This window comes from Mizuhopecten yessoensis, unplaced genomic scaffold (genome assembly GCF_002113885.1).
Source record: "Mizuhopecten yessoensis strain PY_sf001 unplaced genomic scaffold, ASM211388v2 scaffold9847, whole genome shotgun sequence".
In the NCBI taxonomy this organism is placed as follows: Eukaryota; Metazoa; Mollusca; class Bivalvia; order Pectinida; family Pectinidae; genus Mizuhopecten; species Mizuhopecten yessoensis.
In genome coordinates, this window is record NW_018408252.1 from 4,062,475 (window position 1) to 4,089,829 (window position 27,355).

General features: G+C 36.8%; 1 protein-coding gene across 1 annotated transcript; it reads left to right on the forward strand.

Moving 5' to 3' along the window:
- Positions 1-486: 486 nt before the first annotated feature.
- Positions 487-21,890, forward strand: LOC110458880 (the record flags this gene model as incomplete). Its single annotated transcript, XM_021510837.1, has 10 exons — positions 487-883; positions 7,375-7,430; positions 8,710-8,818; positions 9,226-9,357; positions 11,006-11,186; positions 12,679-12,801; positions 13,685-13,797; positions 15,823-15,885; positions 21,132-21,461; positions 21,856-21,890. Coding segments are annotated over exons 1-10 (1,257 nt in total), but the record flags the coding sequence as incomplete, so codon positions are not given.
- Positions 21,891-27,355: the final 5,465 nt, after the last annotated feature.

Sequence of the window (27,355 nt, forward strand, 5' to 3'; positions counted from 1 at the left end):
CTAACACAGCTGACACATCTAAATCAGTTAAATAACAAATGTCTTGAAAAACACAAAAATAAAAAGTTACCAAACATCAATGTTTTAGGAATATATTGATGATTTAAGTGATGCTGAAAATTGTTGCTGACAACGTTGACATAATAGCTTTTAACGAGTGGGCTTTGTACCTGTAGAACAACAGATCTGAGCTACAATATTCAATATATAAGCTTAGGTTCGAAAAAAGCGGTTCGGCGATAAAGAATTTTGGGGCGATATGAAAAAAAAGATGGGCTAAATTGTCTGGGGGTGTAACGGTTTTGGGGCGAAACGTCTTAGTTCACGGGAAACCCTCAAAATTTGTGCGGATCTCGGGTGTAAATAGCACATAACAGGTGCTATATTTAGATGCCTCTATAAATAGACTTGGGATTCCAGGAAAAAGACTGCTGGATTTAACCTAATCTCGTTCAACCAGACGCTTGATCACTTGTAATTCTGTTCTGCGTAGCTAGCGCAGACAACAAGCGTCTGGTTGAACGAAACTACTCGGTAGTGAAGCGAAAGTAAAATCTATCAAACAATCAGGAAAACGTCACCGAACACTGGCTTCGTCGTGTAATATACCACAGGGACCTGATAAGTTGTTACAGCTATATTTGGACCTAAACTGATTTATGTATTAGCTGATTAGACGGATTTCCAAAATATAGAACAAAAACAAAAGGACACCCTGGATGTGATAGATGCGTAGCTAGGACTAGGCCTAACCCTCAGGGTAACAGCATGCCCAGTTACCCAGGAGTCAAGGCTAACAGGTCTAGAGGAGAAACTTTTCAAGATGGCTGGTCAGCAAACCTCCCACCACAGAAATTGTCTTCTGAAGGATTTATCTACACCGGTAATGTTAACGTTAAAATGACATATTCAGGGATCATTAAAAATTGACACAGATGATTCCTGTATAAAATACTTCATTTTCCTATAATAAAAATAATGATAATTTGAGGTTCTTATACCATAATAAAATATCATAATAACCATAGAGCGTGATGACCTATTAATCTATTACCACATGTACTGCCTTGAATCCATGGTACATGTATAAGTATATGAATCGGTGGTTTAAAGTTTATAATACTTTGTCTTAAAGCCATAATCACCATTGAAGTTCCTTTATAGTTATAACAGTATTAAATTATCATTATATTATTAGTACATGATAGTGAGTCATTTGCTGTATGTTCATTTTGAAAAAAAAAATGGAAAGGTTATGTAGGTAACTACATGTACTATAGCTGTAAATAATAAAAAATACTATAAATATATGTATCGTCTCATTCATGATGGGTAACAATGTACTGTAGTTACAGGAATGCAGATATGAATTCCAACAAAACATATATTTCGAAACAATTAGATTATTTAGGTATCCAAATTGACTATTCTACAGGTAAATTTAACCTGTCAACTGGGGTTGAAATATTGAAATGCCCTTAGGGTATGTGTAATACACAAGGTATAGGGTCTGTTGTCAAAATACATTTTTGTTCTTCATGTTTTCCCAAGTTCCTCCAAAGCAGCGATCAGATGTTAACTCTTTAACTACCAAACATGCAGCAAAGCTCTGTTAACAAAAACCTAACACAAAGACATGGGTTTTGGCATAAAAGGCTAACTCAAAAAACTGGGCTGCCAAATTTATTAATTTTTGTTTTTTGTTTTCTTCTGTTGATTATTTTTTGAAATGATTTCTCTTTCCTGATTTTGTTTTGTTTTGACTTTTATATTCAAAATGAAATACCTTTTTGTAAAGGTGCGGCCAATTAAAACCGCCGCCAAATAAAACTAAAACCGTCTAATCAAAGAAGCAGACTCCAAAATCACCAAAGATAGATCAGAATATGCTGGAGAGCAGGCTACCTAACCCTTACTTCCCTTATAGGAAGGGGGAGGTAGGTATTCCTAGGCTCTGACCAGCTGGCAGTGTTGTCTCACCTCTGATCGTGCCCCTATATATATAGTTACATATAGTTTTACAAGACCACGCCTTTAACCATTAATAGGGAAATCTCCCTAATCACAATGCCTTGGATCATAAAAACAAACTCTTGGTATATGGCGTCTGATTCTCGATACATAATATTTATCACAAATTGTTCAGTATATATATTAAATAAACATGATGAAGTTGAACTTTGAACATGAATACTGACTATTAAAATTTGATAACATACAACTGGAAAGTATGACATAGATAACATGAATACTGACTAGTACATGTGATAATATGAACAGTGACTGGTAAAACTTAGATAACATATCTAGATAATGACTAAAATATGGAAAATTTCAACAATCCTTGCATTGGCCCCTTCTAACTAAGTAAAAGAATTATCAATATTGCATCACTGAGGCTACTTTTGAATTGGATTTTCATTATAGTTTTATTTTTAGCTTGAAGGCACGGAATTAGACTATCTAAGCCTTCAATTAAAGGCGAATAATATCTTAAAATTTTAACTTTTCAACCTATTTTTTTTTTACAATACCTGTGTCAAGAAAATGAGATAAAGTCTGATTTTTCTTTTTTTTGTAAAGAATTAAAAAGTTCTGGTTGAAATTTTCATCATTTTGATTGAAGTAGTATTTTCTTATAATTAAAGCTATATCATCTGAAAGTATTAAAAAAATATCATATTATGGATTAAATCATAAACATGATGTATAACAAAATATTAATTTAACTGAGTACTCCTTAATTTAACATACATAGTATTGCCCTTCAAAAATATTAAATATTGAATTATTTTAATGGAGGGCCTATCCGTACCGGTTGGAGGCCGAGAAAGTATGGCCACTGTTTAAAAAACAATTGGCTACTAATTTTTTAGGTCCCGGGTGAGCCCTGAACTTAATGCTGTATATACAACATTCTTCTTGAGCCAGTGAAAAGATACATAATTATAAACTCCTCTTACTTATTCTAAAATTAATACATAATGCAATTTACAACCTACAGTATTGGTTAACATCCAAAACTTGCTCTCTATGCTGAATAAGGGGAGGAGGGTGGGTTTTTATGAAGATTTTGAAGTCTTAAAAATAGTATTTCCTTTTCTTCGTTTTGTTGATTTTTCTGTGCTTTTTAAAAATGGCAGATCTAAAGGCTGTGGGGTTAATGATTTGGGTCAACGTGCAAGGAGCCAGGGGGCCCTTTGACCTTTCGACCAATGGGAATCCCCCATTCACTCTGAAGTAGGGACCCACAGGGAAACCCAACTGTGGGGTCCCAAAGGAATATTATTAAATGTATTAAATGAAAACATTTTGTTGTCCAAAAAATCCTATATGAATATGCTTTTTATTTACCTCCTGGTCAGAACCCAGGGTCAAAATCTGATGAGTGGAAGGTATCGGGGGGGGGGGGGGGGGGGANTGTATAAACATTGTCTGTCCATCGTCCGTTGTTGTCTGTCAACTTTTCCTTTAAAAAACTTCTTCTGAACAACGGACAGGCGTAGAGTCATGATATTTGGCTGAATGCTTTGTTGGTAGAAGCCTGACAAAGTTTGAGAATGAAAATGACCTTGACCTTCTTTCAAGGTCACAGGGGTCAAATATGCCAAACACTTCAAACGACTTCTGAAGAAGAACTGAAAGGTATAGAATCTTCATATTTAATTGGTTGCTTACTGGGGTAAGCCCGACAAAGTTTGAAAATAAAAATGACCTTGACCTCCTTTCAAGGTCTCAGGGGTAAAATGTGTCAAATGACTTCTTCTGAAGAACTGAAAGGTATAAAAAGTTTGAGAATGAAAATGACCTTGACCTACTATTAAGATCTCCGGGTCAAATGTGTCAAACACTTCAAACGACTTCTTCTGAAGAACTGGAAGGTATAGAATCTTTATATTTGGCTGGTTGCTTCCTGGGATAGAGCCTGACAAAGTTTGAAAAGGAAATGACCTTGATCTTCTTTCAAGGTCACAGGAGTCAAATGTGTCAAACACTTCAAATGACTTCTTCTGAAGAACTGGAAGGTATAGAACCTAAATATTTGGCTTGAAGCTTCCTGGGAAAGACCCCAACAAAGTTTAAAAATGAAAATGACCTTGACACACTTTTAAGGTCACATGAGGCAGATATTTGAAATACTTCAAACGACTTCTTCTGAAGAACTGGAGGGTATAGAACCTTAATATTTGGCTGGTTATTCTCTGGGGAAGAGCCCAACAAGGTTTGCGAATGAAAATGACCTTTACCTACTTTCAAGGTCACAGGAGTCAGATATGTCTAATGCTTAAAACAACTTCTTCTGAAGAACTGTAAGGTATAGAACCTTAATATTTGGCTGGTTATTTCCTGGGAAAGAGCCAAAAAAAGTTTGCGAATGAAAATGACCTTGACTTATTTTTAAGGTCACAGCGTTCAAATATGTCAAATGGTTCAAGCTACTTCTTCTGAGAATTAAAAGGCATAAAATTATAATATTTGGCTGGTGACTTCCTGGGATAGAGCTCACCAAAGTTTGCGAATGAAAATGACTTCAATCTACTTTAGAGGTCACAGAGGTCAACAACATTTTAAAAGATTTGTTCTTAAGAACTAAAAGAAATGGATTCATAAGATTTGGCTGGTAGCTTTTTGGAATAGAGCTAACCAATTTGAGAAGGAAAATGACATTGACCTACTTACAAGGTCACAGGAAAAAATATGTCAAGCAACTTCTGAAGAAGAATCAAAAAGCATAGAATCTTATAATAATATTTTGCTGATAGTTTCAACAGATGGAGTCAACAAAGTTTGCGAGGGAAATATTTTTAGTGCAATATGATATTTAATGAGAATATTTTGCTATGACTGCTTAAATATTCAGGTGAGCGAATCAGGCCCTCTTGGGCCTCTTGTTTTTTTTAAACGGTTGGTATGGCTCCCCTGGGGGCAGATAGGTGGGGCCCAATAGGGGAAATAGCAGTAAAACCTTTAAAATCCTTCTTCTACCAAAGAGATTCAGGGATTTTATCCTTATTAAACCTGGAGCATCCTTGGGCCAAGGGGACTCAATATTGTATAAACGGTGGATGTGGCCCCCCCTAAGCAGAGGGGTTGGGCCGAATAGAGGTAAACCTTTAAAATCCTTCTTCTTCCTTAGGAATGACAAGATTTCATCCCAATTTTGTCTGGTCAGCATCCTTTGGACAAATGGACTCAATTTTATATAAATGGTGGATGTGCTCCCCCTGGGGGCAGAGAAGTTGGGCCCAATAGGGGAAATAGAGGTTAAACTTTTAAAATCCTTCTCCGACCATAGTGATTAAGGGATTTTATCCTGATTTGGTCTGGATCATCCTATGGCAAAAGGGACTCAATTTCGTATAAACAATAAGTGTTGCCCCACTGGGGACAGAGTTGCGGGGCCAAATAGGAGAAACATAGCAAATTCTTCAAAATCCTTCTTCTGTACGAATGACAGGATTTTGTCCAAATTTGGTATGAACGGTGTGTCTAACCCCCTGGAGGCAGAGAGGTGGGGCCCAATAGGGGAAATAGTGGTAAAACCTTTAAAATCCTTCTTCTACATGTACCATAGGGATTAAGGGATTTTATGGAGTTATGTCCCTTTGTGCAAAATACTTGTCTACACAACTCCTCCTTAACTTACTGGTGGATTTCATTGAAACTGTGCATTAATAATCGGTATCTTATGTTATTGTGCACTGGCATTTTTAATTTGGGATTTCAACCCTTTTTGATTGAGTTATGCCCCCTTTGTATGAAATACTTGTTTATTTTCTTAATTTTTGTTGTTGTTATATGCCCGTCGAAGACGGGGACGTATTATGTTATCACGTGAGCGGGCGGGCAGTCTGTCGGGCAAGCATGCGAACGATGCCCGCTCGATATCTCAAGTTATTATTAACGGATTAACTTCAAACTTCACAACAAGGTTAATTACCATAAAAGCTCGGACAAGTTCGATAACCGCCATTATCCGACCATAATTTGTGGAGTTATGCCCCTTTATGGACTTGCCGAAACAGTGTCTGCTCGATATCTCGAGTAATTATTAACGGATTAACTTCAAACCTCGCAACAAGGTTAATTACCATGAAACCTCAGACAAGTTCGATAACCACAATTATCCAACCATAATTTGTGGAGTTATGTCATTGTCAATTTAGATATTGTTCAATTTTGATGAAAATTGGTATCTGGGGGTATAGGGGGACTGCGAATTCAACCGCATAGGTTTCGTTGCCATAGCAACCATATGGAGGCGCTTCTGATTGGTCGAATTTTAGATATATTTTCTATATTTATGAAAAATGGTATATAGGGGTATTAGGGGACTGCAAATGAAGCTGCATAGGTTTCGTTGCCATAGCAACCACACGGAGACTTCTGATTTGTCAAAATTTAGATATTGTTCGATTTTGATGAAAATTGGGATATAGGGATATTAGGGGACTGCGAATTCAACCGCAAAGGTTTTGGTGCCATAGCAACCACACAAAGGCTTCTGATTGGTCGAAATTTAGATATTGTTCGATTTTGATGAAAATTGGTATCTGGGGTATAATGGGACAACAAATTCTATCGCATAGGTTTCGTTGCCATAGCAACCATATGGAGGCAATTCTGATTGGCCGAAATTTAGATATTGTTCGATTTTGATGAAAATTGGTATATAGGGGGGATTGCGAAGATAACCTCATAAGTTTACTTAGCAACTACACAGAGGATTCTGATTGGTTGCAATTTAGAAATTGATCAATTTCTCTCAAATTTAGTATGTACATTGTAGGTGTACTATGCCAATGCTATCCTTTTCTGATGCATCTTTGCGACTATGGGGGCAGTTTGGGGGACATCTGTAATGATCCCCCATTACAATTAGTACTTTTTGCTGCAGTTTAAGATGTTTCAACCAAATTCCTTATGCACATCCAACTCATGCTAAGTTTGCCAACCAATGTGATCTATGCATATTTACGGATAATCAATGAGGTGTAGGGCTTTTTTCTCTTTAAGTTTCAAGCTATACATTATGTCTTAACAGCATGGTACTCACATGTTTAAACCTAGCCTCAATAATGTTAACCTACAATATGTCCTGCAAGCGGGGGATATATATATTCCACGAACTTGTTTCTTTTACAATGATTATGAAACATGTTCTCTCACTTTAAATCAATCACTCCTGTTAGCCTGAAGCTAAGCAAATATGGGTTATTTATTCAGGAGGAATTAGGAATACCCAGAAAAAATTTACATCTCACATTCACATTCACATGGAACATTGTATCAATCTGATGTCATTGTACCCATAGATTTTGAATTTGAGCACGTCTTTTTAGGTTCTATTTTGTTATATGTTATATATTCCAGAAATCTCAACATCTTCCTGTTTGGTCATTGCCGGTATCCTGTTGACAGTGTTCTCGGTAAGTCCTAGTATTTACAATATCTATTGCTGGCAAACACCCTTGGTTCGAACCTGTGGTACTGTATTCTAATATACAGTTATAGCTGAATAGGTATTTTGGGAAATAGCAAATCTATGGTCCCCCGAGGGCAAAGCTGCAAAGGGAAAAAGTTTTTCACCAAGGGTGACCATACATTTGCTATTTCCTTAATAACCCATTCTATAACTGTTTTATTATAACGAAACAAAGTAAGGCAATGTAACAAATAAATTTATTAATTCATTTCTTTAAACAATTTCAAACAGATTTTTTAAAATTATAATTAGAAGTGCTGTATGCATTATCGTTGATGATATCTTCTTTTCTAGCATTCAAGAAGTGTTTTTGTAATCTGTATCTAATAGTTTATTTCCTAGCATATTTAGTCCCATTCACTTTTTTTAAGCTCCACCTACAAATATTCATGAGGGAGTTGTCCTCTTTCTGGCAGGGAGTAGTCCTTTTTTGGGGAGGGAGTAGCCCTCAGATGGATAGATTTAAGTGATTTTTCGAGAAAAGGAGATTTTGTCGTTTTGTTTTTATATAGGTAAACTCAGTAGAGGTATATTAACCCTGCCTAAAAGGGAATGTTAAGCTTTTATATAGTGTGATATCAGAGGTTTCATGACTGTACTTGCAGATCTACTAATAGTAGCCCTCCTGTGTTCATGTATTTTTTTCTGTTATGTTGAAACCCAAAATATTCACACTCCGGAGATCTGAACCAGCTCGTTACTAAACATATAGCAGATTCGATTCTGACTTTGAAACAAGAGCAGCAATTGGATGACAAGACAACAAATTGGTCACATTCAACCAATGAAACATTCTTGATTGTAGTACTGTTTGCTGTTCAGGACTGCCAGTACCAATGGCTTAAATGGTTCATCTACGATTTTATTTTCAGCCCACTATAGTTAAATTGTGGGCTTATCGAGTTGCCCTCCATCCATGGTCTGTAGTCTGTATGTTTCAATTCTTGCCATAGCTACTTCTCTCTTAGTAATGAATGGGCCTTTCTCAAAAATATGAATGTTCCCCTTGGTCCATAGGTTGGGGGCTAGTTATCATAGACAGTCAGACGCCTTAACCGCTGGGCCACTGCAGCTTCTTGTAGTGAATATGTGTTTTCATGATTTTTTGGGTTCTGCATAGATGATGATCTTTATTGGGGAGTTTCCTGGGCTTCTTTTTAAAAGAAAACAAACAACACCAATTCCCCATTCTTACAGTGAAAAAAACATATTTGTTTGATCAGATGTATATGGTGCCTGGTTGTGCCTCAGCCCCCACAAACAACTGTCCTGGCCCAGACTACATTAAACAAGATAATGGCTTTTGTTGTGGTGTAGTTAGCTGTGCAAAAAGTGAGTATGTTTCTGCTTGTGTTATTTTTTAGTCATGAAGTAAGATGATAAATTCCATTAGAACGATAAAATATACAATTATGTTGGAACATTGTTATTCCCCGATTTCATCCTCATACATATGAGAAATCTGGAGCCTTATTTTCCTTTTCCATATTAAAAACATCACAAAGTATTCATTCTGTGTCAATATTTCCGCAAGGTGAATTTTTCAGCATCAGTTTCCACAGACATTTTGAAGAACATGTGTCAAATGCATGATATGTACTGACTTAAACATTCATAGCCTTCAGCTCGCCTGCCCAATAAACCACCAATTAAAAGTTTGAGGAAAATAATAATCCACAACTCAAACACAACACAATAACTTAAAAACCTTCCACTCATCATTTGACTTTCTGTTGCAGATTTCACAGTTTCAATGTGTAAAGTTCACCATGGCAATGACACATGTGCTCCTTGTCCGGAAGGAAGTTTTCTGTTGGATGCCACAACTTCCATCACTGCCACAAGCTGTGTGAAGCCTGATTGTCTGAAAAGTATGTGCTATTTGTATTACCTTTCATCAATGTCCTTAAACAAGTTTGACACTAATCAGAAGAACAAGATAGACGGTTGCCATCTTGGGTTTTTGGCTGTTAAAGTTTGTTATTGCTATTTTTGTAAGAAATACTGGACTGATCTTTCACAGATTTACCCTTTGTCCTTAGGTATACATGTTGAATTTTAAAACTGATTGGAACAACAATATGACTGCCAAGCAGTAATCTAGATCTAGATGGCTGTTAAGTGGCCATTCTGGATTTTGATGGTCAAGTTGGATGGATAGTGTTCAAATGAAGGTTCCCCTTGGTCTGACTATTATTATTACATGTTCATTCCAAGGCAGGCATCTTTGATTTTTCCTGTCAGATTTTAATTTGTTGTTGCTATTTTCAAAGTTTCTATTGTAGCTTCTCTTGGTTCTTCGTTGTGTATGTTTCATTTCCAGCCTGATTGGAACAAAATGGCCACCAGGCAGACATCTTGAATTAGACCATAATTTTTCATCAAAATTAAAAATCTCCCTTGTGTTTTTTTTTCACACACAACTATTAGTCGAGAGGCCAGGAAACCACCCATCCTTGACATTCCATGTTTAACGTTTACATTCTCAGCACCCCTGGAATATGTCAAGATAAGATTGGAGACTCATAGTTAGCAATTCAATTAGTTTCAGGTGAAAAATGATCAATCACAAGGCTGATACATATAGAAGTGCTTTCAAGATTACAGACGAGAATTTCCCCGACTTTCAATTTTACTCTTACACTGCTGAACGATTGATTTGATGTTCAAACTAGTCTAGATGTATCGTCCACAAGGTGGCACACATCAAGGCTTCAATTTCATCTTGACGTGGACTAGGGGTGGGAGAAAGTAAGAGAATATAATCCCTGGAATGTCCAGGATGGGTCGTTTACCTGGCCTCTTGATTAACATAGTAGCCCCTGGAATGACCATGATGATGGGTCGTTTACCTGGCCTCTTGATTAACATAGTAACCCCTGGAATGACCATGAGGATGGGTCGTTTACCTGGCCTCTTGATTAACATAGTATACGATGGAATGACCAGGAGAGGTGGTTTACCTGGCCACTTGATTAACATAGTAAACCCTGGAATGACCAGGATGGGTCGTTTACCTGGCCTCTTGATTAACATTGTATACCCTGGAATGTCCAGGAAAGGTGGTTTACCTGACCACTTGATTAACATAGTATACCATGGAATGACCAGGAGAGGTGGTTTACCTGGCCACTTGATTAACATTGTATACCCTGGAATGACCAGGAAAGGTGGTTTACCTGGCCTCTTGATTAACATAGTAACCCCTGGAAAGTCCAGGAAAGGTCGTTTACCTGGCCTCTTGATTAACATAGTAACCCCTGGAATGTCCAGAATGGGTCGTTTACCTGGCCTCTTGATTAACATAGTAACCCCTGGAATGTCCAGGAAAGAAAGACCTCACTTTGAAAGGACAATATCAAACACAATAGTATGAAGTTTTGACCAAAGGTTTAAACATAATACAATAAGAGAGAAAAAAAAGATAAACAAAATTGAAGTTGCATAGAAATAATGAAGATCTTACCTGGTACAATGGTACTAAATAAATGATATGTCTCTTTAATGAATTACCTTCAGACAGAACAAGGCCGTCCCTGGTGAAGTCTACGACTATTGATCCCTATGCCTGTCCCCAGTGGTGTCAGTGTGACATCAGTTTTAATTACTGTGGAACAGACCCATGTAACTGTCGGAGAGGAACTTGCCCATACCGCACCAATCTGCATCAGGATTGTGGATGTAGACTGAGCACACCCAGGTACACAATATACCAGTTCATAATATATTAATAATTAGGTTGTAAATGGTTAGCCGGAGCACGAACCGGTTACCAAAATCAACCGAATAGTCAGATATTTACATACCCCATTGGGGAGCCCAATGTTTTCCTGCCTTAGACCTACAAATTACCCATAGATACGAACAAAATTGGATAGTTTTGAAATAAAAACAGTGTTCAGGGATAACATGTTAGCTAGTGCTGTTATTGTACTCTCTTGTAAATACTGACAAAGGGATGGTGCAAACACCATCAAAAATCTGAACAGATTTTAAAAGGAAGCCAAAATACAATATTGTGAAATATCAGAGGTAGAACTATTTCAACAATGTTAGAGGTTTACACGGCGAGAAACTTTTGACAGGCACCGCATAACCTCTAACTGCCCATAGCTGATTTTCCCAAATCTGACCATCAAATCTTCAATGTTAGGATTTAGAAAAAGTATAGCGTATTTACAAACATTAAAATGTTCAACAGGGTCAAATAAATATTCCTTTCCATAAATAGATGATTAAATGATAAGAATTTCGTGTCAAAGACATAAATAATGTTGGTTTTTTCTGTTTCAAAGTGAAGCAGACAACATTGGCCTCGATTTCCCGGTTTATACAAAAATGTTTTACATACACTGTTCTACAAGCGGAATACAAACAAACTTTTTATCAATTTGTTGTCTGAAATCCCCGCTGCTATTTTGTATCAAGTAAAAGTCATGTTGTAAAAGTAGGTCAGAGAAGTGCTACAACGACATGGACATGTATTTTGAGTGTTATATTCCGTAATGTACTATTTATTTGTGTCTGTGGCATACATATGGGATATATATTACATGACCCATGAGTAGACATCGTTGTCATGAACTGTGAACCACTTAAGTGAGTTTTTCAAGCTGTTTTTGTTCTGCCCGAATTTCGGATGGAATCTGCATCAAAGAATTAGTGCTTCGGAAATAAGAGGTTGCAGTCGGCAAAATCATATTCGATAGAAAAAAGGCCGACCAGCGGCCTCTTATGTTACAGTAGTAGAGGTAGAACGTGCTTTTACATGTGAGATGTAAATATAATCTAAAGAGTAAACACTTGAATGAGCAAGCATATCCTAAAATGATTGTTGATCAAACTTTGTTCTAAAGAATAATGTCACCGCACATGATTTGGAGTACAGATAATTGTAATTGAATCACGCCTTACTGTATTCCAACAATGGCTGTCTTTGAAATATACTGAGTGTACATGAAACTAATTCCTGCATTTAGCTTGAAATATGCTAATAATCTATCCTGCTAATTAATTTGTGTAGGGATGGAATCTGGATTTTTACAATGTACATGCAAATATGAACGGGGAAAATTTTACTTACACACCACATGAGCGGCCCTAGCGAAGCGAAGACCGTTCATGTGAAGTGTGTAAGTGAATTTAAGAAATTAATAAAGATATAATTTTAAAACAGCAAACCATTGTTTCAGTCCTCCAAAACCTACGCTTCCAAAGGAGATACCAGTGACGCAGAGAAATTTTACAACTTCTAAGCGTAGAATTTACGGGTCTACATTTCCACCTGGCACCACCAACGCCTCTGACAGCCAGCCGTAAGTATACAACCTTGCTTTCTCACAACCACAACTAATGGTTTCTTGCAAATATTATAATTATGTAGCATCCGATTCCAATAACAATCACTTATATATATATATGTAGCTAAACTGACTCGGTTGATTGCTGGGCACCACAGCCACCATCTAGTACAATTTGTTAGAGCGTCGGTTTAGAGTTGTGAGGGTCCCTGGTTCAAAACCCGGTCTGGCCATGCATTTTTCTGCTCTTATTACATATGCATTGTGCGGACTTCTCTCAAGTTGTGCCCCATAACAACCAATAAAGAAAACACACACCAATGACAAGTTTATTGCCATGGTCCCTGTCAGCCAAAATATACAACATTCAATCGCCATGACAACTATATATATCTCCAGTTGTACCCCATGACATTCAGTATAGTCTTATACACCCAGTAGTGTGCTACTCATAAGTAAATTCATATAGAATGTGAACTAATATATAGAATATAGATGCTTTATAGCTGTACTTCGACAGAAGTTCTGACAGTAATCCTTGCCGGCTTTAATATAGACTATAATGGCTGACATATATTATAGATCTGCATCCTGTGGCATAATGTTTAGATTAATCTTCACATAACTGTTTAACCCTTTCACCCCTAGAGATTAATTATGGACTTGTTCAGATTAAAGGATGGACGGACTATAAAAATCAATCAAGAGTGAACGGGTTACTATGAATTCAGCCATGTTAATATATGTACATGTATGTGTGTGACTGTGTGTGTGTATGTAAGAGAGTGTTAATGAACACATAGGTCACATTAGTTGAGAAAAAATATGAAAGTGTGTCAGTTGAGTTACGCCTTAATGTTTACGAGTCATGATTGCTATTCTTTGACATTATTTCTAGGAAGCAAAGCCATGATAAAGCAGTAGCAGCAGTAGTAGCAGTAGTAGCAGTAGCTGTAGTCATCCTTATTGTCATATGGTGCAAATGGAAACAAAGGGGAAACAATATATCAGGTTTGAATAAATTGTGTTTATAAATTTGATGTACATCACTTACGTTTAACGTCATAGTGATAGCAGTAGGAGTAGTAGTAGCAGTAGTTGTAGGCATTTTCATTGCATTGGGTCGGATGGCGCAAATGGAAACGATGGAAAGAAAATAGAACAGGTTTGAACAAATTGTGTTTATAAATTTGATGTACATCCCTTATGTATTTAGCCCACCATCATCAGACTTGGAGCTGTTAAAATTGCCCTTTGTCCATGGTTTATCCTTAAGTTCTCACAATTTTGAAATTCATATAATCAAGGGGTTTTTACGCACCAGTCCTCTTTGTTTCAACAGTAGCTTTAGACTATTGGGATTTCTTGCCCCTAGCGTCGCTTCTGAGTTCTAGTAGTTCATTTTTGGGATACTGTATATATTACCAAATTTTGAAGGTACTATCATCTGTGTATTTGTTATGTTCGTCTTTGGAACTTACTTAAGAAAAGGATACATAAATAAAGACACAAAAGAAAAATGGTTGTTTTTTTCCAATGTTTATTATAATTGAACAAATGATCTCAACCTAGGAAGAAAAATTCATATGGGTGAAAATCTCTCAAGAACTTCCAAGTTTTATGGGGTCTAGAGAAGTGATATTTTCCCGTTAACTAGCTGGTGTGAACAGCCATCATTTTTGTTTTAATTATTGACGTAAATCAATCGTCTTTGGTTGCAGATATGAAAGATGTAAAAATTGAAGTCTCATGAATTTAGCCTGTTGCTTAGAGGGATAACACATTTGTTTGTTCAGATAAGTTACCTTGACAAAATGTATAAGTCTCTTGATTAAAAATAAGTATAGTCCCTCTCAGTTAGGGATCTGTGCAGGTATTTCAATATTTTTCTTTAGGAAATTATTCTTACGTAGTGAGATTTATCCTTGATGGAAGATAGTTTCAAATTGTAAAATTGGGATTTCAACTTACAACCCCAGGGACCAGGGTGGGCCCCAAAAGGGAAAAATTAATCTATATTTAAAAAATCTTCTACTCAAGACTCTGAGGTACTACAGTCAATTTCTCTGCATTATTGTGAAGATCATCAGGGCTTTATCTAAATTGAAATTTCAGGACCCCGGGCCATCCGTTCTCCCTTGGGGAGGGGGTAAAGTTTACTATAAAGGTTATGTAGGGAAATATCACTTTCGGGTATATTTCAACAATGTTCCTTAGGAAATTATTCTTACTTGGTGAGAATCGTCCTTGATGGAAGATGGTACCAAATTGTCAAATTAGGATTCCTGGTGTAACCCCAGGGGCCAGGGCGAGGCCCCAAAGGGAAAATAAACCATTTTTTTCAAAAATCTTCTTCTCAAAACTCAGAGGTACTACAGTCAATTTCGGTGCATGGATAGAAATAGCATCAGGGGCTTTATTCAAATAATGAATTACGGTAACAACAGGCCATCCATTCTCTCTTGGGAATGGGGTAAAGTTGACTAGTTTATATAGGGAAATAATATTTACGGATATATTTTATTCATTTTCAGAAGAATCATTGGTCAGAATCATCTTTGGTGGATGAGGATATTACATTGTAAAATTGGGATTCCTGGTGTATACCCAGGGGCTAGTGCAGGCTAGCGCAAATAACAAAGGGAAATTTAACAAATATTTTAAAATCCTTAACCTTTGATTTCACTTAGTTCACATGTCAATTTCCACATCACATCTCAACAGTGAAATTGAGCTACCAGTAACTACACTATAAGTCATATAACCCTTGTGCCTCTTGTTGTCTTAATCATTGACTTAAATCAATCATCTTTGGTTGCAAGTGTGATATATGTAAAAACTGAAGACTCGTAATTTTAGCCTGTTGCTTAGAGGGATAACACATTTGTTTGTTTAGATATATGACCTTGACAAAATTTACAAGTCCCTTGATTAAAAAAAAGTCAAATCTTCCAACAAATTTTGTCAGTTGAAATGTTGTTACCTATTAGCTTCCAAAACTAGTTTCCATCAATTTGACTTTGATCAATTTTAAAGGAAACAGAAATAGAGGAGCAGATGGAGCAAGTGAAGATCCTGCTGGGTTTCCACTAATTCTAGGTAAGTGGCAGTGAATCTATAAAAATATACAGCACAACTTAGGTTTTAAATGGGATTGTTAAACATCCCACCAAGTGAGGGATCTGTGCAGGCTCAGGGAAAGAATACACCTGCTGTATCCCACTGCATGATCATGTGCGGCGACTAATGTGCCCCCCTCACAGAACTGGGATTGGTTTATCCTTTTCTTCTGTTTCGGGGACATTGAAGTTACCAAGAATAGGCCTGCTGTATCCCTCTGAATGTGTATCGTAAAGGGGGTATGTGTGACCCCTGCGGAATTCTTGGTTTTCTTCTGTGTCTTCTACTAAGTGGACATTGAAGAGACCAACATTGATCTGCTGCCCCACTGCAACACTTAAGATAATTTTTGTTTCCTATTTTTCATGTCTGATATCTTTATACCTCCTGCAACGAAGTTATGGGGAGGGGGTATACTGGAATCAGGTTGTTCGTCCGTCTGTCCATCCGTCCCGTCAGTCTGTCGACACAATGTTGTACTGTGTGCTCCTCCTAAGCTACTGGATTGATTTCAATGAAATTTGCTGATAACAATCCTTGCAGCTTGGAGATGAGCGTAAAGTACTTTCATTGGGTTATCTTGCCTTTTTATGAAGTTATGGCCCGTGGTTCATAAACCTTCTCTAGACCATGACACTTTATAGAAAACGCAAGAACCTTTTTTCATTTTCTATTCAATTCCTTCAAAATTTAGTATGGTAATACATTGTACTAGAATAGTGTTTAACATATATAGCAAGTTTTAAATTGTTGTCAGGGTTAAACCTTTTGTGGGGTCAAAGGTTAAAGCTCACAGATGAATTACATTATTGAAATGGCTAAATATCTCGGAAACGGTAGTTATTTTGTGAGTGTAGTAGCCAATTATGAAGGCTATATTGTGACAAACGTCCAAGGTCATGAGGTCAAAGGTCAAAGGTCACAGGTACATTATGTTGAAATAGCTAATTATGGCAAAAATGGTAGACATTTGTTATAACCATACCTTGGAGTAAATGTATCATTGATGCAAGCTACATTGTGACAAAATTCTGAGGTCATTGAGTCAAAGGTCATAGTACTGGTGTTTGTCTTTTCCATCGGTCTGACAATATCACATCTGAGGTTAGACTTATTCATGACCCTTGAACTTTCTTTATTTTCCCTTTGGGCAACAAGCACCTGAAATGTGAGGGGTATTATTTAGCCCATAGGCGACAGTTCTAGTTTCTATCTACTTTCTCCAGCCGACAATGTGTTCTTTGGGACCCGTCCTAATATGACCCTGGTGTTGCAAGGACGTTAAACCCCAAACAAACAAAATCATTGTGTGTGTCTGTACGTCCGTCTTAAGTAAAACATTTGTGTATAAAATATTTCATTAAAGGAATAACCGCTTAAGGCATTTAGTTCCCATTTAGACCATAGTATGATACAAACTGTGTTCTACACCTGGTGAGATATCGGTGGTCATCAGTCAAGATTATAAGGTCAAAGATGACAAGTTAAACACTTTTGAAGTAAAAGTCTGGCGTAAAATATTATCTGACAAACCCTCAACAAATTTAGTTTATAAAAAAGAAATGATTAGAAGCAACACCACTGAATCCAGTACAAAATGTGATGCTTGATTTATATCCTATGTGCTGACATGTTTCGGCCAAAGGGAGGCTGTCTTCAGAGCACAGCTACATGATGTTTGCAACTATGGTACATTTACATTTAATGTATATATATTTATTTTCAAACAATTATGAAATAAGTTCTTACGACTTATTAGTCTGCCGTCATCTGATGGTGGGATATTCAAATCACCCTGCGTCTGTGGTCCGTTTTCCGGCCAGGCCGGCGTCCGTCGTCCATCCTTAAACAATTCTTGTTATCGGTATTTCTCAAGAAGTGCCAAAGGGATATTTCTCAAATTTTATATGTAGGTTCCCCTTGGATCATAACTATACAGGGCAACTTTTGAGACTGATCGGATAAACAACATGGCCGACAGGCAGCCATCTTGGATTTTGACATTGAAGGTTTGTTATGGCTATTTCTCAAGTAGTGGAGAGATCTTTCTCACATCTTAAATGTAGGTTACCCTAGGTCCTTACTAATGTATATATACACTTTTGAGACTGATCAGATAAACAAAATGGGAGACAGGAAAACATCTTGGATTTTGAGAGTGAAGGTTTGTAATGGCTTTTACTCAGAAAATACTATAGAGATTTTTTATTTTTTTTATGCATATTTTCTTATGAGACTGATCGAATAAACAAATCTTTGATATTGACAGTTAAGGTTTGTTAGTGCTATTTCCCAGGAAGTATTGGAGGGGTCTTCCTCAAATGCTATGTGCAGGTTCTCCACTATCCTTTATTGTTCATGTCTACTTTTGAAACTGATCAGTGAAACAAAATGGCCTACCGACAGCCATCTTCAATTTTTGACATTGAAGGTTTGTTAGTACTACTCCTCAGGAATAACTTGAGGGATCTTTCTCAAATTTTATATGTGGGTTCCCCTTGATCCATCGTTGTGCATGTTATATTTTGAGACTGATCATAAAAACAAAATGGCTAAAGGAAGAACTAAACAGATCTGTCTCATATTGCAATGATCGATTCTATTTCTTTCACATTAAGTACTGTACTAGTAAATATGTGAAATGAGAAACTCACTTTGAAGGTTTTCTTTCATACACATCAGTATTAAGCTTAGATCAAACGTTACCCTGAAGGTGAACTTAGCTAAATTTGCTTTAAAACGCATCTCCTGCTAAACGCCAGAGAGGATTTCAACCAAATTTAGTCTGAAGCATTACTAGAGGAGGGCAATCATTTCTTAAATCAATCAAGTTGGTTGGACCCCCGAGGCCAGCGGGTCCTGGGCCCTGAAGGGGAACTTAGCTAAATTTGCTTTAAAACGCATCTAATCCTAAACCCTAGAGACAATTTTAACCAAATTTGCTCTGAAACTTCATCGGTAGGGAAGGGCAATCATTTCTTAAATAAATGAGGTTGGTTGGACCCCTTAAGGCCAAGGGCCGGGGCCCTGAAGGGGAACTTAGCTAAATTTGCTTTAAAACGCATCTAATCCTAAACCCTACAGACAATTTTAACCAAATTTGCTCTGAAACTTCATTGGGGGAGGGCAATCATTTCTTAAATAAATGAGGTTGGTTGGACCCCTTAAGGCCATCAGAGAGGATTTCAACCAATTTAGTGAGAAGCATCAGTAGGGAAGTGCAATAATTTCTTAAATAAATGAGGTTTGTTCGTCAGGGGGCACTTATAGGGTCATGTGCGCTTATTTGGTCCAATACGGTATTTTTCATACTCTTTCAGTTAGTGATCATGATGAGATCATTAATTGACCGATTATAGAACAAGTTTAATTTTTACCAATTTTCCATAATCCATTAATTACAGAAATCTGACAATAGATTGAATACTATATGTATCCACCTTGCAAAAACAGTTTTGAAATCTGTCGTCTGCAAATCTTGTCCGGAAAAATCCACCTAAACTTGTGCATTGAAACTTCACAGAAATATCAAGAATCATATGTAGATTTCCACAAAACTCTTTCTCACAGCAAGTTATGTTGCAATGGTAACCTGGTCATCTATACAGGTTTTTATATAATTAGCCATAATTCCCCATCCTTTTCTTAGTTTTATTCAAATGGTGCGTCTCATCATAGTCTATAACTTGACATATGTAAATTTACAAATCCGTTACCATGTTAACACAGTGGAGGTTTCTGATTGGTTAAATTGAGGCATTGCCAAGTGAAGGAAGGATGCCAAATGCAGTAGTACCATTTCTGAATTTTATTTTTTCATTTTTTGTCATGGTAACCCAAATGGAGTTTGCTCATTGGACGAAATTTACATACATGTATTACATTTACCCGATTAAGCTGAATAGCTTGCTTTGTAGTGTTATGTATAGAGTATGAATATAGTGCTACCATTTACAATCATTGCAAAAAATCCATGGTAACCTGCTCATTATATACAGTTTTTTTGTATTAAAGGCCATAATCCACATCTCTTTGTTTTATTTCATTCAAACTTGGATCAGATTGTCTTATTACACCCTGTAATATGACATATAACTTATTTCAAAATCTGTTAACATGGCAACTCAATGGAGGCCCCTGATTAGTTGAAAGTCACTGATATTGTGGTCCCAGTTGGGTTAGAACATAGATCTTGTCTGGTTTTGAGGAAATTTCATATAAAGATGTACTAATGCATTCAGTTGTAATGACTTATATATAAAACCAGGTGAGCGATACAGGTCCAATGGACCTCTTGTATTAAGTAATGAAATCCCATTTCTTTAAAAACTGCATGGGTTTTTCTCCCTTGGGTAAACATGTAATTATACACTGTCTTTGAGTTATAGATAATGTTCCATTTATATATCCGTAATTGATAGACCTTACTATAAAATTACTTAATTTCCCCCAGAAACATTTAATAGAATTCAGCTGTTAAACCATCTGACTCAGGACTTTTATTATTTTTCATATTTTTAGCCCACCATCAGATGATTGTGGGCTATTCAAATCACCCTGGGTCCGTGCATGGTCTGTGGTCCGTGGTCCTTCCTTAAACAATTCTTGTTATCGCTATTTCTCAAGAAGAACTTTTGAGACTGATCGGATAAACAACATGGCGGACAGGCAGCCATCTTTGATTTTGAGATTTCCAGGATTGTCATCGGAATTTCTCAATAATTACCGGAAAGATCTTTCTCAAATTACATTTGAAAGTTCTTCTTGGTCCATAGTTGTGAACATTTCATTTTGAGACTAATCGGAAAAAAATAGCTGACAGGCAGACACCTTGGATGTTGCAAGTTCAAGACTGTTTTCTCTATTTCTCAAGAAGCACTTGAAAGATCTTTCTCGAATTTCATTTGATACTAGTAGTTTTCCTTGGTTTAAAACTGTGCATGTTTTCTTTTGGAAATGCTTACTAAACAAGATGGCAACCAGGCAGTTATCATGGATTTTTAAAGTTTAATCCTGTTAATGCTACTTTTCAGTATGTACTTTACAGATGTTTGCTCTAATTTCATATGAATGTTAACCTTGTTATGCATGTTTTATTTTGGTAGTTCAACGTTTGATTAGATTTTTGTGGTCATTTCTCTACGGGTTGGGGATATATCTATGTGAGCCCCTGCTGTTGAATGTTTCAAATGATTGTCATCATATTTGCTATATTTATGTTTCAGGTACAGAAACAGATGTCAACATGGATTCCAATCAAGACATTCCAGAAGAAGCTATTGATCTTCACAACAACATGGTGAAACATCTTGATGGATACATTTTTGGAGACGACCTAATAAGACTTAAGGAGCTCTTCAAAGATATCCCACTTACCCCTGCTGTCATGGAAAAAATCTCTAATATATATGACCTATTTAAGCATCTTCTGGACAATAAGATAATAAGTATTGGCAGCTATACAAAATTTATATCAAACCTTAGGCAGATAAATCCAAATCAGGCAGCATATGTGGAGAAACAAGAAAGAGACATGCAAGAAGTCATCAAAAGAGGTGAGTTGTTCTATATACAGTTCTTGTATATACTTATTAGCTCACCTGCCCGAAGGGCAAGTGAGCCTATTCCATGGTGTGGCGTCCGGTATCCGTCCGGCGTCAACTTTTTACTTTAAACAACTTCTTCTCATAAACCAAAAGACATAGAATGATGATATTTGCAGAAAGCATGCTGGGATGAAGAGCTACCAAGTTTGTTCAGATAAATGATTTTCCATATTCAAGGTCACAGGGGTCAAATATGTTAAAATATGTGTGAATAACCAAGAAGCCTAGGGTGATGATATTTGGCCAGAAACATGGGATGAAGGGCTACCAAGTTTGTTTAAACGAATGACCTTGACATATTAGGCTTTGCTCAATTGATCTTTTTAAAAATTGTAAATTTCAGGACCCCCGGGCCATCCGTTCCTTATTGGGGAGGGGGTAAAATTTACTTAGTTTATATAGGGAAAATTCACTTTTGGGTATATTTCAACAATTTTCTGTAGGAAAGCATTCTTACTTGGTGAGATTCCTCCTTGGAGGAAGATGGTTTTTAAGTCACCTGAAAACTGTGCGTTTATAGTTTATGTAGGAAAATCACATTTTGGACCAGCATTGGTTTAATTTCGTTTTTGTAATTCATTCAAACTTGGTAAGCATTAATTATCAGAATTGGATAGCAGTTTGATGGTATGCACATATCAGCCTTTACTGACCCCCAGTTTGATGGTATAATAATAAATAATGATAATAATTTGAGGTTCTTATATACCGCTTTATCACAACCTAGTTCGTAGGTTGTCTTAAAGCGGTTCACAAATTATTATCCGTGGTAATAGAGCCTTTGCAACCATCCAATATCTTTCTCAACTCCCTGGGGAGCATACAGCCGGAGCTGCCATTGCGGTGCTAACAGCTAGCATTCTACAAGTCTAGCGCTGCCCAACCACGTACTCATTTACAGCTGAGTAGACTGGAACAAGCGGATTAAGGTATCTTGCTCAAAGATACAACACAGTGCCGTGCCGTGACTCGAACCCGCAACCCTTCGGTCACGAGCCCGGCATCCCACCACTAGACTACCATGACTCCTGCACATATCAGCCCTGACTGACTCCCAGGGGCTGATGGGTGGGTCCAAAACTGGTCAAATTAACTGAAATTTCAAAATCTTCTTCTCAAGACCCAGATATGGTAGAATCAAATACTCTTCATAGATGGAAGGGTTTTAAGGTGCTCTACCAAAATTGTGAATTTATGACCCTAGGGTCTCACGTTTACCCCTGGGGAAGGGGGGCGGGGGAGCAAAATTTAGTATGTTTTTTATTGGCAAATGATACTTTGGATATAACATGTTGATAACTTGATTGGAATTATAACCTTGAGTTGACAGTTTGATACTTTGAAAACTTTAAGCCAGCCTTACCCCCAAGGGCTGTAGGGAGGGGCCAAAAGGAGTCAGTGTGCTTAAATTTCTTCCTTTCCCTTTTTTAGAATCAAAGGTGCTACAGTCTTAAATCTGTATGCTAGATATTGAATAAGGTGGTTTTATTATTTTTTGTCACTTTGAATAATATTTCTGTTCATGTTTAAATAACAAAACTCAACTCTCTGTATAAATATATCAGATCTTTTCAGTCTTAAATCTGTATGCTAGATATTGAATAAGGTGGTTTTATTATTTTTTGTCACTTTAAATAATATTTCTGTTCATGTTTAAAAAACAAAACTCAACTCTCTGTATAAATGTATCAGAACTCCTTTATGGTATGATCAAATACTCTTCTTGGATGAAAGGTTCTTAAGGTACTTTACCAAAATTGTGAATTTCATGACCCCAGGGGAGGGGGTAAAGTTTACTATAGTTTATATAGGAAAATGACATTTTGAGCATAATTTGTTTAATTTCCATTGGAAATCATTCAAACTTGGTTATAATTATAAGTATAGGATGATAGTTTGATGGTATGCACATTTTGACTCTGGCTGACCCCAAGGGGCTGATGGGCGGGGCCAAAAGGGGTAAAATTGATTTGAATTTGAAAAATCTTCTCGTCTACTCACAGATATGGTAGAATCAAATACTCTTCATGGATGGAAGGGTTTTAAGGTACTTTACCAAAAAAGTGAATTTTATGACCCCAGGGTCTCACATTTCCCGGTATACACATAATGACCCTGGCTGACTCCCAGGAGCTGATGGGCGGGGCCAAAAGGGGTCAATTTGATTCAAATTTCAAAAATCTTCTTCTCGACACCAGAAATTGAAGATTCAAATACTCTTCATGGATGGAATAGTCTTAAGATACTATAACAAAATTGTGAATTTCATGACCACAGGGTCTGTCATTCCCCACTGGGGAGGGGGTAAACTTTACTATAGTTTATATAGAAAATTGATAGTCAATGAGCTTTACCAATCTTCTTCTCAAGTTCCTTAAGGCCCATGATCTTGACCGACTTTCAAGGTCACTGGGGTCATATATGTTGAAAATTTCAAACAACAATATCTTAAGAACCATTTGGACTAGAGTCATGTTACTTGGGTATGTTATATAGTGCGAATCATTTTCTCAATTACAGTAATGAGGTCAAAGGTCAACTCAAAGTGCTAGTTGGGGGTCAAATGTCAACTTTGGTTAAAAAGATTTAACAATCTTCTCAAGTTTGATAATGCCCAGGGTCATGATATTTGACCAGTAAGTACCTGAAATGGAGCGCTATGAGGTTTCCTCTTTAAAATGACCTTGACTCACTTTCAAGGTCACAAGGGTCAAATATGTTAAAAATTTCAAGTTAAGAAAAAAAAGTTGAACTGTTTTTTAAGACTGTATTTTGTGTCTTAAAATACCTTAATTATTAAACTGTCAAAATCTTACCAATAATCGCTGTAATACAAATACATATACCATATTTGAGGTAATTAGTGCCAAAGCCCTTATATTTAGAGCCCCACCACTAACTTTTAGTCTATGTGACCATAATTTACAAACTTGAAACATGTGTCTATTTGTGAATTGAAAAAGCTCCACAATCATTCTTATTGTTCCCCAAATATCTAATTGCCGAGAGCACCTTTTAGACCCAAATACGGTTATACTTCTCCTTAACTCATTCACCCCTGAAGACACATTTGAACCCTTCCAATTCAAAGGTTGGAATAGTTCATTATGACATTTTAGGGGTGAATGAGTTAATATACAAACTCTGATGTATGTTATGATAGAATGTAACAGACCTTATCAAGATTTTGAGTCCATTATAAAAAATATGTTACTAATCGTTAAATAAAACTAAAAAGTTGAAAATAAGATTGAATACAATACTGTAAAATCAATAACTTTTGTGGGGTCATTTTTTGATTTCCTGGGTTTAGTCTTCATCCACGAAATATTAAGTCCATGAAATAATCACAAGTTTGATATAAAACAATTTCAGTGAGTACTCGTTATCCACAAATCCATGTATCTATAAATGATGTTTTGTTGGGAAACCATGAAATTATGGCCCGACTTAAATATCGGATTTCACAGTAATTTGCAGATTTTTGTCACTGATATTTCCAGTTTTATTCTTGCCCCATTTGCCTTTCATCAAGAAGGCTAGCTTAGCATAGTTTAAAATTATTTTTTGGGGTGAAATACATCACCATTGATTGCAATAAGGTTTTGAAGAAAGATATTTTAGCTGTCTGCCTAGCAAGTTTGGACAGTGTATAAAAGAAATGGAACGTATGAGAAAATTATAACAAATTTACACGAATCACAGTATATTGTATGAATATACAAGTCAAGAAATTGTTAGAAAAAATCACAAAAAGGGGAATGTTATTGGTGAAATTATTCAAAAAATATGAAATCCCTCTCCTCAGAACAAATTATTTTTTGAAGGGAGATATTTTGAAAAAAGGGGGCGGGGGGCAGACAGGCAAACATCTTGGATTTTGACAGTGAAGGTTTGTTATGGCTATTACTTGCCACATTGGTGAAAGGCGAGTGCGATATCCACTGCGCCACTAAACCAACCTTCTATATTTACATCATAATATGGTAACATTGAATTCTCCACCTGTTTATGTTTTGGTGGTCATCGGTCAAATTAAGAGATGCAAAGGTACAATGTAACAGGCGAAGATCACACTTTACCACTTTTGAAGTAAAAAGCTTGTGTACATGTACAGGTGGTCATCATCAATAGGCTAGCGGGTCACAGGTCCCGGGCAAGGCGTCCATCCATATACTAAAAAGCATGCAAATGTACAAGTTATCTCACGAACCAACCAAATATTTAGTTTGTAAAATGAACCATATTATGGTACATTTGTAATTACAGTTATGGGATCGCACAACGTTACACGATATGCGGTGTGCGCACGATGTGTGCACGGTGTGTGAACAATGTGTGCTCGATGTGCGAACGATAAAAAGTTGGAAGATCATTGCTTGCCAACATTTGTGTGCACGATGAACGAAAGATGTGCGATAACAATCGTGGTTGGTGTAAATTGAGGATTGCCTTAACAATATATACGGTTGCGTGTGTAAACAAATAAACTTGATTTCTACATATGTTTCTATATTCTACCTGCATTTATAAGCTTATCTTTATGCCTATACTTTCTTGAAATTAGAAATTGTGTTTTCGGTATTTTTTAAACGACCTTAATCGACACATATGAAATTACAACACAGTCCCGTATACAGGTAAACATAGCCACTTTGTACATGTACCTTGACCATAGCTTTCCCCCGCCTCGGGCGCTTACGTATTTCGTCGGGTAGGGCCACAGGGGTCTGCCAGAGGTGTGAAAACCCAGGTGAAGGGGGGCTATAGGCAAACCGAATGCAAATAACAAATACTAAATGTACGGTATCGCATATCAGCTCTATGAGTCAGGTACAGGCCATGTAAAACCCCGGTCACTCATCAAATTGTTATTTACCTGTTCTGTTACCTTGAGCCAAACCCATTCAACGGTCACTGTAATGCTGTGTTACACGCATTGTAAAACTGTACATAATCTTCATGACTGTGATAAAAAATTACAGTAATATATACAGTTTTCATTATTGCATACGAGCTTTCCTTATTTTTCCATTCCGTAATATTGATCTACAAATTGTACACAATCGCACAGTTGTGCGAAGAGAAGCGCACAACGGGGCGAACGGTTGTTAAATCGCACAGTTGTGCGCACCATGTGTGGACGATGTGCGGACGGTGTGTAAACGATGTATGCACGGTGTGCACACGCTATTTTTGGTGCGTTGTGCGGTCACACAACTATATTAAGTTCAACACCTGCTTAGATTGTGTAGTCATTGATCAAGGTTTAAGGGTCAAAGGGTTAAAGTAAAAAGAGAGCGACGGTATAAATATGAGAACCTTGCTCTTCTTCCTTCTGTTAAAAAAATGGTTCTAGACTTATCTAAACATGTGCTTTTTGGGACATATTAAGCTCATCTGTCCAAAGGGCAAGTGAGCTTATGTCATGACGTGGCATCTGTCGTCTGTCTAAACGACTTCTTCTGAAAATTTGACAGGCAGAGAGTCATAATATTTGGCTTAAAGCTTCCTTTGTAATGACAATGACCTTGACCAACTTTCAAGATCACAGAGGTCAAATATGTCAAACACTTGTTTGTTTGTTTGTTTGTTTATGTTTAACGGCCCATCGACGGCTGTGGTCATTTAGGGCCATGGTGATTTATTTATTTATTTTACTTTTTTAACAAACATGTGAATAGCGAAGATAAAATCAGATAAAATGGTTCATTTTAAAAGTATTCGCATTGTATGTGTAGATAATAAAAAATAATAAAAGGGGGTTAAAATAATAAAAAAGATAACGAATAGATGACATGGAATATGCGATATATATATAATGTCAAAAATGATAAGGTGGG